This window comes from Sus scrofa, chromosome 10 (genome assembly GCF_054392235.1).
Source record: "Sus scrofa isolate SSC_HxYL_T2T_F1_AM1 chromosome 10, Sscrofa_HxYL_maternal_Yorkshire_Landrace_v2.0, whole genome shotgun sequence".
Taxonomy (NCBI): Eukaryota; Metazoa; Chordata; class Mammalia; order Artiodactyla; family Suidae; genus Sus; species Sus scrofa.
This window is the reverse complement of record NC_139392.1, coordinates 51,128,994-51,142,042: the sequence shown is the minus strand read 5'-3', so window position 1 is coordinate 51,142,042 and position 13,049 is coordinate 51,128,994. Positions and strand designations below refer to the sequence as shown.

Genomic DNA, 13,049 nt, shown 5'->3' with positions numbered 1-13,049 from the left:
TGTGCCATGACAGGAACTCCTACTCATGCCTTTTATTTTTTTTTTTTATTTTCCCACTGTACAGCAAGGGGGTCAGGTTATCCTTACATGTATACATTACAATTACATTTTCCCCCCACCCTTTCTTCTGTTGCAACATGAGTATCTAGACATAGTTCTCAATGCTATTCAGCAGGATCTCCTTGTAAACCTATTCTAAGTTGTGTCTGATAAGCCCAAGCTCCCGATCCCTCCCACTCCGTCCCCCTCCCATCAGGCAGCCACAAGTCTCTTCTCTAAGTCCATGATTTTCTTTTCTGAGGAGATGTTCATTTGTGCTGGATATTAGATTCCAGTTATAAGTGATATCATATGGTATTTGTCTTTGTCTTTCTGGCTCATTTCACTCAGGATGAGATTCTCTAGTTCCATCCATGGTGCTGCAAATGGCATTATGTCATTCTTTTTTATGGCTGAGTAGTATTCCATTGTGTATACATACCACCTCTTCCGAATCCAATCATCTGTCGATGGACATTTGGGTTGTTTCCATGTCTTGGCTATTGTGAATAGTGCTGCAATGAACATGCGGGTACACGCATCGCAATAGACGCAGAAAAAGCATTTGACAAAGTTCAACATCCATTCATAATCAAAACCCTTGCCAAAGTGGGTATAGAGGGAACATTCCTGAATATAATCAAAGCCATTTATGATAAACCCACAGCAAATATAATCCTCAATGGGGAAAAACTGAAAGTCTTCTCACTCAAATCTGGAACAAGACAGGGATGCCCACTCTCACCACTGCTCTTCAACATAGTTTTGGAAGTCCTGGCCACAGCAATTAGACAAACAAAAGAAATCAAAGGCATCCATATAGGAAGAGAAGAGATAAAACTGTCACTGTATGCAGATGACATGATACTATACCTAGAAAACCCTAAGGACTCAACCCAAAAACTCATGCCTTTTAAATTAAACACTTTGCCATATTATATTTTTATATTTTGTGACTATTTTTCACCAGTTCATCAATTATTATTAAAAAGCATTTTATGTAAGGGAAATTTTAGCCATAACCATATTTGAATTGTTATATCATATTTTCCTTATTGTTTCTGTGTTGGTGTTATATTTCAGAAATGTTTCCCATCTCAAGAGTATAAAAATGCTTATGTATTTATTTCCCTAATGCTTTTTACTTATAGGGAACTGGGTCTCACAGACCATTTATGGTAGAGTTTATCCTTTATCAATTTTACATACTGACTTTATCAGATATTAAATTCTTACTGATAACAAAATTTATTTCTTAAATTTCTATTTGCTCTTTTGACACATCTATTCTTACAAGAACAATTAATTGTCAACATTTATACTACTTTTTGTTTTCTGAAAGTTCAACTCCTTTCAATTATTAATCATTTCCAGAGTTTTCTTGGATGTTACTATTGATTTTCTCTTTCACCTCAGTTTGGGTTATGGACAGTGTCAGATGTAATCTGTTATGAATCTGTCAGGGACCTGTAACATGCTGAATGTACCAGCAAAAAGTAGAAATATACCTTTGTGGTATTTAAAGATTGAAATATTTGCTTTGACTCCGGACATCAAGGCCCATCATAGATTGATGCCAATTTTCAATAGACCCATATGTTCTCAAATTCAAGCAAAGTAAATTGAACATGCTTTAGGTGATTTGTATCTTCATGGCCACAGCTCACTTGACTTGCCTCTAAATGAAGTCTGAATCTACTCCTGCCTTGAGGCAAAGATACATGACTGTGTACAGGGCTGATGATGCCTCAGGTATTTCCACAAATTAACCCATAAAACGCTAGCACTGCTGGCATTCCTGTCCCTGGGCACATCTATTGATTCATGGTTATCTGTAAACCATCAGTGATAATAATAACCAACAGCTCTTGAGCAGGATTGTGGTACTTGATTTTGTGCTGAGCATCTATATCCCATTTGCTTTATAATTTGGGTGTTTGGCTGTGCTCACTTCATTGTGAGTATATTGGACAAGTGTGTTTGACCTACTGGGACATAAAGGGAGAAGGTATCAGAACTAAAACTTTTTTTTACAGTTTTGTTGAGATGGAATTGATATATATATAATATTGTAGACATTTAAGATGTACAACATAATGATTTGATATAAATAAATATTGCAAAATGATTACCATATTAAAATTAGTTAATGTCCATATTTCTTACAGGTACAATTTTTTTCCTTGGGATGAGAACTTTTAAAATTTACTCTCTTAACAGCTTTCTTTTTATTTAATTTTATTAGCATATAGTTGACTTAAAATGTATTAGTTTCAGGTGTACAGCAATGTGAATTAGTAATACATGTACTTATTTTTCCCCATGTAGGCTATTACAAACCATTGAGTAGATTTTCCTATGCTATACAGTAGGTTCTCATTAAGCATCTCTTTTATACCATAGTGTATATATGTTACTCTCACCCTCCCCATTGTTTCCTCTCTACAATGGTTTCATTTATGGTAACCATAAAATCAGTTTTTTTTTTTTTTTTTTTGTCTTTTTGTCTTTTTTGTTGTTGTTGCTATTTCTTGGGCCGCTCCCACGGCATATGGAGGTTCCCAGGCTAGGGGTCCAATCGGAGCTGCAGCCACCGGCCTACGCCAGAGCCACAGCAACGCGGGATCCGAGCCGCGTCTGCAACCTACACCACAGCTCACGGCAACGCCGGATCGTTAACCCACTGAGCAAGGGCAGGGACCAAACCCGCAACCTCATGGTTCCTAGTCGGATTCGTTAACCACTGCGCCACGACGGGAACTCCTAAAATCAGTTTTGAAATTTGAGTTTGTTTCTGTATTATCAAGAAGTTCTTTTATATCATTTTCATTAGATTCCACATATATCATGTGATATTTGACTTTCTATCTTTCTTCATGTTGTATGAAAATCTCTAGGTCCATTCATGTTGGTGCAAATGGCATTATTTCCTTCTCTTTTGTGATTGGGTAGTATCCCATTGCATATAGGTACCACATCTTATTCACCCATTCTTCTGTTGATGGACATTTAAGTTGCTTCCATGTCTTGGTTATTTTTAATAGCAGTGCAATGAATATTGGAGTCCATGTATCTTCTTGAATTATGATTTTCCCTGGATAGATGCCCAGGAGTGGGATTTCTGGATCATATGGAAATTCTAAAGTTTTTTTTTAAAGTAACTTCCATACTGTTCTCTATAGTGGTTGCATCAGCTTACATTCCCACAGGCAGTGCAGGAGGGTTCCCTTTTCTCTGCACTTTCTCCATCATTTATTGTTTGTAGACTTTTGGATGATAGCTATTTTGACTGGTGTGAGGTGATATGTCATTGTAGTTTTGAATTGCACTTCTCTAATAATTAGTGATGTTGAGCATCTTTTCATGTGCTTTTTTTTTTGCCACATGTCTGTCTTCTTTGGAGAAATGTCTATCTAGATTTTTTGCCCATTGTTGGGGTTTTTTGTTATTTTGGTAGAAAGCTCAATGAGATATTTATGTATTTAGCAGATTAATCCCTTGTTGAGCACTTCATTTGCAAAGATCTTCCCCCATTCTGAAACTAGAGATGCAAGAAGAGACAAAGGCTAAAATTTTTAGAAGGAAATAACTTATAAAGATCACAGCAGAAATAAATGAAATTGAGACAAAGAAAACAATAGAGAGGATCAATGAAACCAAAAGTTGGTTCCTAAAAAAAATTAAAAATTTGATTTACTTTTAGCCAGACTCACCAAGAAAAAAAGGGGAGAGGGCTGAAATCAATAAAATGAGAAATGAAAAAGAAAAAGTTACAATGGTCATCACAGAAATACAAAGGATCATAAGAGACTACTACAAGCAAACTATATGCCAATAAATTGGACAACTAGAAGAAACGGACAGATACTTAGAAAGGTACAACCTCCCAAGACTGAACCAGAAAGAAATAGAAAATATGAGTAGACCAATCATAAGAACTGAAATTCATACTATGGTTAAAGAATTCCAAAAAACCAACGTCAGGGACTGGATGGCTTCACAGGCGAATTCTGTCAAACATTCACATAAAAGTTAACACCTACCTTTCTGAAACTCCTCTAGAAATTGCATAGGAAGGAACATTTCCAAGTTCATTCTATGAGAACACTATCACCCTGATACAAAAATCAGAGGATATCACACAGAGAAAAAGAAAATTACAGGCCAATATCACTTATGAACATAGATGCAACAATCATCAACAAAATACCAGCAAACTGAATCCAAAAATAAATTAAAAAGTTATATCCCGCCATGATCAAGTGGGATTTATTGCTAGAATGCAAGGGTTTTTCAGTATCTGCAGAGCAATGACTATGACATGCCACATCAACAAACTGAAGAATAAAAACCATATGATCATCTCAATAGATGCGTCAAAAGCTTTTGATAAAATTCAACACCTGTTTCTGATAAAAACTCTCTGGAAAGTGAGCAAGAAATAGAGGGAAACTACCATAACATACTAATAGCCATATATGACACATCCACAACTGACATCATTCTCAATGGTGAAAAATTCAAAGCATTAACAACTCTCAAATATACAATATAGAATTCTCAATTATTGTCATTATGTTGACTATTACATTCCTGGAACTCATTTATCTTATAACTGAAAGTTTATACATTTGACCACCTTCTCCCAATTCTCCCATTCTCCATCCTCTGCCTCTTTGGAACCACAGACTTGGTCTCTGCTTCTATGATTTTCTTTTTATTTTTTAGGGCTGCACCTATGGAATATGGAAGTTCCCATGCTAGGGGTTGAATCAGAGCTACAGCTGCTGGCTACAGCCACAGCCACATCTATGCCAGATCTGAGCAATGTCAGTGACCTATACCACAGCTCTTGGAAATGCTGAATCCTTAATCCATGGAGTGGGGCCAGAGATCAAACTTGTGTCCTGATGGATACTAGTCAGATTCGATTCCACTGAGCCACAATGGGAACTCTTCTATGATTTTTCCCCCACACATAGTGAGATCATACAGTATTTGTCTTTCTCTATGTGACTTATATTACTTAGCACAATGCCCTCAAGGTTTTCTGATGCCTGAAATGTATATATATCATGATTTCTTTATTCATTCAAATGTCTTGGCTATTGTAAATAAAACTGCAGTGAACATGGGGCTGTAGATATCTATTCTGGACAGTGATTGTGTTTCATTTGTATATATACACAGAAGTGAAATTGCTGAATATGCAGTTCTATTTCTGGTTGAGTAAACTTCACTCTGTTTTTCATAGTAGCTGCACCAACTTACATTACCATTGCAGTGAACAGGGTTCCCTTTTCTACACATTCTCACTAACATTTGTTATCTCTTCATTTTGATAATAGCCATTATAACATGTGCAAGGTCATAGCTCATTAAGATTTTGATCGTCATTTTTCTGATGATTAGTGATATTAAGCAACTTTCCATGTGTCTATGGCACTTGGTTGTCTTCGTATTCAGTCCCTTTGCCTAATTGCTAATTGGGTTCCTATTGAAATTATTTTTGGTATTGAGTTCTATATCTCATATATTTTTTAATTCATCCTTTATCATATGTGTGGTTTGCAAGTATTTTCTCTCATTCCATAGGTTGCTTTTTCTCTCTTTTTAAAAGCTAATTATTTTGCTGTGCAGAAGGTTATTTTATTTGATACAAATCCACTTGTTGATTTTTGAGATTTGTTTTTTTGCTTTTTCCTTATTCAAAAAAAATCATTGCCAAGGCCCATATCAAGAAATTTCCCCCCCTTGTTTTCTTCTAGGAGTTTTATGGTCATTGGTTATATAGAACCATTTATTTAAGCCTTAGTTCCCTTCAAGATAATTTTTTTGAGTGGTGTAAGATTGAGATCTAGTAGTCACATTCTTTTCATATGAATATCCAATTTTCCCTATACCACACATTGAAGAGAATTTCTTCTCTCCATTGAGTATTTTGGTTACCATTGGCTTGAAACATCTTCCTACACTTTCATTCTCAGCCTCTATCTTTAAAGCTAAAATGACACTCTTGAAAGAAACGCATTGTTGCATATTGCTTTTGTATTTATTTAGACAGTCTATGTCTTTTGTCAGGAGAATTTAATCTGCTGATGTTTAAAATAATGATTGATAGTTTATGACATTACTGACAAATTGTTAATTGTTTCTGTTTTATAGACTCATTATTCCTTGCTTCTTATCTTGCTGTCTTCTTTTCTGAAGTGATGTCTTTGTGTAGCAGTAAACTTTGACATTTTATCATAATCTTTTGTGTTGAAACTACAGGTTTTTCCTTTGTGGTTACCATGAGGCTTACAGGAAATATATTTATAACATCCAATTTTAAGCTGATAACAATTTAACTTGGATGTCATTCCTACATTTGACACAGCTTCATCCCCTGCCCTTACTTTTTATGTTATTAATGTTGCAATTTACAAGTTTTAATATATGAATTATTGTATCTATGGCTTTGTTTAGACGTCTATTTTTAAAATTTAAATCAGCATAAGTGCATTACATACCACAAGTACAATATTAAAACATATGACTTTGACTCTATATTACACTTACCAGTGCATCTTACACCTACATTCAAATGTTTATTTCCTTGTGAAGTACCTTCTGGCATTTCTTGGAAGGCAGGTCTGGCTGTGATGAATATCCTCAGCTTTTCTTTGGTTTTAACAGTTTTATCTCTGAAGGAACACTTTACCATGTATAGTATTCTTGGTTAATAGTTTTTCTTCCAATAAGAAAGAAAGGGCCCTCTCCTGACCTAAAAATTTTCTGAGGAGAAATCAGCCCATTATTTTATGAGGGGGAGTTCCCTTTTAGGTGATAGGTTGCCTTTTTCTTGTTGTTTTCAAAATTCTCACCTTTGACATTTAACAGCCTAACTGTAATATTTGTCAATGTAGCCCTTTATGACACCTTGTTGGGGGCTTAGGGATCTCTTGAACGTGAATTTCTCTTTTGTTCCCCAGATTTGGGAAGCTTTTGGTCATTAATGATTTATGTATTCTTTCTATTCCTTTCTCTTCTAGGAATACCAAAATGCGCATATCTTTTGTCTTGATGGTGATGGTGTCCCATAGTAAATCTTGTAGTTCTTAAATTTTTTTCATTCTTTTGTTTTCTTTGACAGAATAATTTAAAATGACTTATTTTCTATCTCACTGATTCTTCCTGCTTGGTTGAGTGTAGTGTTAAAACACTCTATTGATTTCTTCATTTCAGTCATTTTATTATTAACCCCTAGGATTTCTGGGTTTTTTTGTTTGTTTGTTTATGTCACACCTATGGCATATGGAAATTCCTGGGCCAGGGACTAAATCTGAGCCCCAGCTGCAGCTACAGCAATGACAGATTCTTTAACTCACTCTGCGAGGCCATGGATTGAACCTGAACCTCTACAGTGACCCAAGTCACTGCAGTTGTTTTCTTAACCCACCACCACAGCAAGAGCTCCTGCTTTCGTGTGTGTGTATGTGTGTGTCTCTGTGTGTGTGTGGTTTCTCTTTCTTTGTTGAACTAATTTTGTTCATTTTGTTAATGCATTCTTAATTTCACTTAGTTGTCTTTTCATGTGTTTGCCTTGGCAACAAAAGCTATTCCCCATTCAGTTCAGCTTGGAGTTCTAGATGGGTCATCTAGTAATACCCTTGGGCTGCTGGGGCTAGCTAGCTATTAAAGTCTATTTATGGGTGAGGACACTGTCCATGTTCTGAAGTTGGGGAGAAGATGACAATGGTTTGACACAGTTGATAGGATTTCTGCCTTGGTATTTGGGCCAAGAGTGGCATTAAGAGAGGCACAGCCATTGATTGGGCTCTCTGCTCACATGCTACTGAAAGCAGAGTTGTAGGATGGGTTATGCAGCTTTCCAGATCCATTGGTTAGTTCTTTTAACCATGTATGGCTGAAGGCTGTATTCAGCAGTAGTTCAGGCTAGCAACTAGCTTCCTTGCCTGAGCATGGTGATAGAACAGGCCCCAAGACTGGCAAGGCTCCATATTTGGGTAACTGCACAAGTTTCCTGGCCTGATGGAGCCACTAGCTTTGGTCTGCAGATGGGCAGAGCCACTGACTGGACACTCCACTCATGTGCTCCTGGCTTGTGTAATTTTCTGAGTGTTCCAGCCATGCTTCCTGTAGGGGTAGTGCTTGAGAATAACCTCAGTAGTAGGGAGGATTAGGAATTAGGGATGCAAGAGAATAGGCTTCAAGGCTCACTGTATGGAGTCTCATATCAGGCAGAACTGCTGCAAGCAGGAACTCAGTCTGCTCAAAGTACTAATTATTGCAAATCCTGTCCCTCTTCTCTGGCACAATCTGATTCCCAGTGGTCAAACCCCATGGATTACCACATAGCTTCTAGGAAATGAGACTGAAGTGGCCCTCCTGAGCAGTGACACATAATGCTGGGGGAGCTGGAGGTACATATCGGCCTCTCTTTTTCTCACTAAAGAAAGCAGAGGCCAAGAGGGGTCCTCTTGGTGTAGTACTGTGTCACATAGGGGAGGGGCAATGCAGTGAAATGTGCTGCTCCTCTACCCTTCTAATGTGGGCCTTCTCCATCTCTGTGGTCTAGGGGTGTGCTTCTGCCTTATTCCTGTGTTTTAAGATTTTCACATGTTATCTTGTCTGTGAATAATTGCTAACACATATATATTTTTTGTCCTTTTGGTGCTGCACCTGTGGCATATGGAGGTTCCCAGGCTAGGGGTCTAATTGGAGCTACAGCTGCTGGCCTATGCCTTAGCAATAGCAATGCAACAACAATGCCACAGCAATGCCCCATCTGAGCTGCGTCTTTGAATTACACCACAGCTCAGGGCAATGCCAGATCCTTAACGCACTGAGCAATGCCAAGGATCGAACCAACAACCTCATGGTTCCTAGTTGGACTCCTTTCCACTGCGCAACTATGGGAATGCTGCAAAAATTTTTTTTTGGTGGCGGGAACTGAAGTCAGGAATGACCTATGTTGTTATCTTGATTATATCACTGAGAACTAAATCTCTAACGTCTGACCTTTCACAGAGTACTACACTGTTTCCCAGGAGGCAAAATATCTTAAAATCAGGACAGGAGTGGGGGCCAGTAGTGAGTTCTTCTAGCATCATTTTGGAATTGTGTATAAAGACTTCCCTAAGAAGGCCTATTTCATAATTTAATTGGGCATCCATTCTGTGTATATCAGGATTATAAATCAGATGTAATTTTCCACATCATTTTGGACTTGATGTATTGAATATATTTGTATAAAATGTGAGGAGTTATTATTTATGGTGTAATTTTTTATGAGTAAAGGAGTAATTTTTAGGGAGTTCCAATTGTGGTACAATGGAAACAAATCTGTCTACAATCCATGAGGATGTGGGTTTGACCCCTACCCTGACTCAGTGGGTCAGGGATCCAGCATTGCCATGAGCTGTGGTGTAGGTTGTAGATGTGGCTTGGATCCTGCTTTGCTGTGGCTGTGGTTTAGGCTGGCAGCTATAGCTGCAATTCTTTCCCTAAACTGGGAACTTCCATATGGCATGGGTGCAGCCCTAAAAAAGCGAAAAGAGCAAAAAAGTAATTTTTAAATTTTATCTAGATGACCATCATGGAGAGCACAGCTATTTCAAATGTTTCCTTTCCTTTTGTTAATGTGGTGTATGACATTGCTTGATTGTCATATGTTGAAGCATTCCTTGGACCTGTAAGAGGACCAACTTGATCATGGTTTGTGATCCTTTTCATATATTATTGGATTTGTTTTGCTAATTTTGGTGATGCTTTTTGCATCTATATTCATCAAACCTATTGGCCTGTAACTGTCTTTCTTGTAGTGTTTTTGTCTGATTTTGGTATCAGAGTAATAGTGGCCTCATTGAATGAATTTGGGAGTCTTTCCTTAAATTAAATTAAAAATCTGTCTAAATGGTTATCTGGGAAAGAATAGCTATTTCAAACTTATTCTAAAATGATGCACTTATGTGTAGTGATTGTAAAGCAGAAGCTCTATATTGAATTATTAGAAGTCTCTTAAAAACTTGTTATTTTAATCAATGATATCATCATTATATGTGTTCTCACAGGATTTCTATTTTCGTTTAAACATTTTCAATCAACTTTTAAAATATGTCTTTTTGCTGAAGTTCAAATTTATTGGTCAGAGAACAGCTCAGCTGTAGGACGTTTACTTTTTTTGTTGCACTGTGTACATATAATTTTATGCAGTGTAAAATGTTAAAATTTAATAGTGGATTTCAGGAAGACTTTGAAGATGCATGTTACATATAAAGTCACAATAAATATACACAGGGAGGGACAAAAGTTATCATAAAATAAGTCTTTTTTTAGGGGTCTTTTTAGGGCCACACCTGTGGCATATGGAGGTTCCCAGGTTAGAGATCAAATCAGAGCTACAGCTGCTGGCCTATACCACAGCAACAGCAACAGAGGATCCAAGCCACATCTGTGAACTGCATTACAGCTCACTGCATGCCAGATCCTTAACCCACTGAACAAGGCTAGGAATTGAATCCTCATCCTCATGGATACTAGTCAGATTTGTTACCACAGGGCCACAATGGGAACTCCTCATAAAATATACCTTTTAAGTTTAATGAGACCTCATGAAATAACTGAGAACCTGAAGTACTCAGAAGGCATTGCTTAAAATTCTAGATGAAAAGCTGGGGGTTTTCCTCTCAGGACAGTGACACATTTGCATTTTTCCAGTATTCAATGGAGGAAAAATATGCCACATATGAGAATTGTAATGCTGCCATTTTACCTGAGTCAACAATGCATTCCCTTGTCTTTTTTTCTGATTTCAGGAGCACCAATCCAATGATTAGGGGAGGAAATACTACAGAGATCACCTCTTTCATCTCCGTGGGATTCTCAGATTTTCCCAGAATCATAGCAATGCTCTTTGTTGTATTCCTGTTGATCTATATGACAACCCTGACTTGGAATATGTGCCTCATCATCTTAATAAGAATATATGCCCACCACCACACACCCATGTACTTCTTCCTTAGTAATCTGTCCTTCATTGATATTTGCTATGTGAGCGCCACAGCTTCCAAGATGCTCTATAACTTCTTCCAGAATCAAAAAATTATCACCTATGTGGGCTGTTTGGTTCAGAGTTTGGTTTTTTTGACCATGGGACTGAGTGAGTCTTGTCTCATGACAGTCATGGCTTATGATTTATATGCTGCCATTTGTAACCCACTCCTCTATTCATCAATCATGTCACCCACTCTCTATGGTCAGATGGTGCTGGGGTCCTATATGGCTGGACTCTCTGGTTCTCTGTCCCAAGTGTGTGCCATGCTTCAGCTCCACTTCTGTGGGCCTAATGTCATCCACCACTTCTTCTGTGACATGCCCCAACTGTTAATTCTTTCCTGCACTGACACATTCTTCTTACAACTTTTAACTATTGTATTAACTATGATCTTTGGGATAGTAAATGCCCTAGTTATCATGATATCCTATGTCTATATTGTCATCTCCATCATGAAGATCACTTCAGCTAAAGGCAGGTCCAAGGCTTTCAACACCTGTGCTTCTCACTTGACAGCAGTTAGTCTCTTTTACACCGCAAGTATCTTTGTTTATTTAAGTTCTAGCACTGGAAGTTCTTCCAGCTTTGACAGATTTGCATCAGTCTTCTACACTATGGTGATTCCTATGGTGAACCCTTTGGTATACAGTCTGAGGAACAAAGAAATCAAAGAAACTTTGAAGAGGTTGCAAAAGAGGAGAAGGTATTGCTGAGGTCACAAATTCTGCGATATCTGGCATAGCTGTTGTGTTGGAATCCTCATACACTGTAATATCCTACACAATAAGATTCAAATGGAATGTAACAAAAATCACACTGCCTTTTGATTAAAAAGTTTTTATTTGATAAAGATAATATGCCAAAATGTACTAACAGCTGAATCAAACCACAAAAACACAACATTTTTTTTGTTAGCCATCATTTTTTATTACTCAATGAATTTATTACATTTATAGTTGTATAGTGATCATCACAATCCAATTTTATAGGATTTCAATCCCACAGTATTTTTAAGTCATGGAGCATCATTATTTTCTTTTTTTAAATTTTTTTATTACTCAAATGAATTTATCACATCTGTAGTTGTATAATGATCATAACAATCTGATTTCACAGGATTTCCATCCCACAGCCCAAGCACATCCCCCCACCCCCCAAACTGTCTCCTCCAGAGACCATAAGTTTTTCAATGTCTGTGAGTCAGCATCTGTTCTGCAAAGAAGTTCAGTCTGTCCTTTTTTCAGATTCCACATGTCAGTGAAAGCATTTGATGTTGGTGTCTCATTGTATGGCATGATAGTTTCTAGGTCCATCCATGTTGCAAAAAATGCCGGTATTTCGTTCTTTTTAATGTCTAAGTAATATTCCATTGTGTATATGTACCACATCTTCTTGATCCACTCCTCTGTCGATGGACATTTAGGTTGTTTATTTTCATCCTACCATCATTCTGCTTTCTGTTCCTATGAGTTCAACTCTTTTAAATTTCACATATTAGTGACATTATATAGTACTTTTCTTTCTAAGTCTGGCTTATCTCACTTAGCACATTTCCCCCAGGTTTCATCCATATCACCACAAATGACAAGATTGCCTTCACTAACAAGGCTGAATAACATTATACTGTATATTTATCCTGAAGTCGTTTATCTACTGATGAGCACTTGGGTTGTTTCCAAATCTTGGCTTTGTGATTAATGCTACAATAAACATGGAAGTGTGTTTCTGTTCAATAACCCATTTTATTTGGATTGGATACATACCCATAGTAGAAATGATGGACCATGTGGTAAATCTATTTTTAATTATTTGAGGAATCTTCATAATTGGAGATTATGTATTGGATTGGACATTATGTAATTGGATTAGCTGTAGTACCTAAACTGATTTATATGCTTACTAACTGTGTAAGACTTTTAACTTCATATCCTTTTTTTTTTTTTTTTGGTCT

At 37.1% G+C, this 13,049-nt stretch overlaps 1 protein-coding gene across 1 annotated transcript; it reads left to right on the top strand.

Annotated features, from left to right (window-relative positions):
* The first annotated feature begins 10,872 nt into the window (after positions 1-10,872).
* LOC100523771 (olfactory receptor 5AN1-like) lies at positions 10,873-11,811 on the top strand. The gene has a single exon (XM_003122732.4). The coding sequence runs from the start codon at positions 10,873-10,875 to the stop codon at positions 11,809-11,811; it is 939 nt and encodes a 312-aa protein (XP_003122780.3).
* Positions 11,812-13,049: the final 1,238 nt, after the last annotated feature.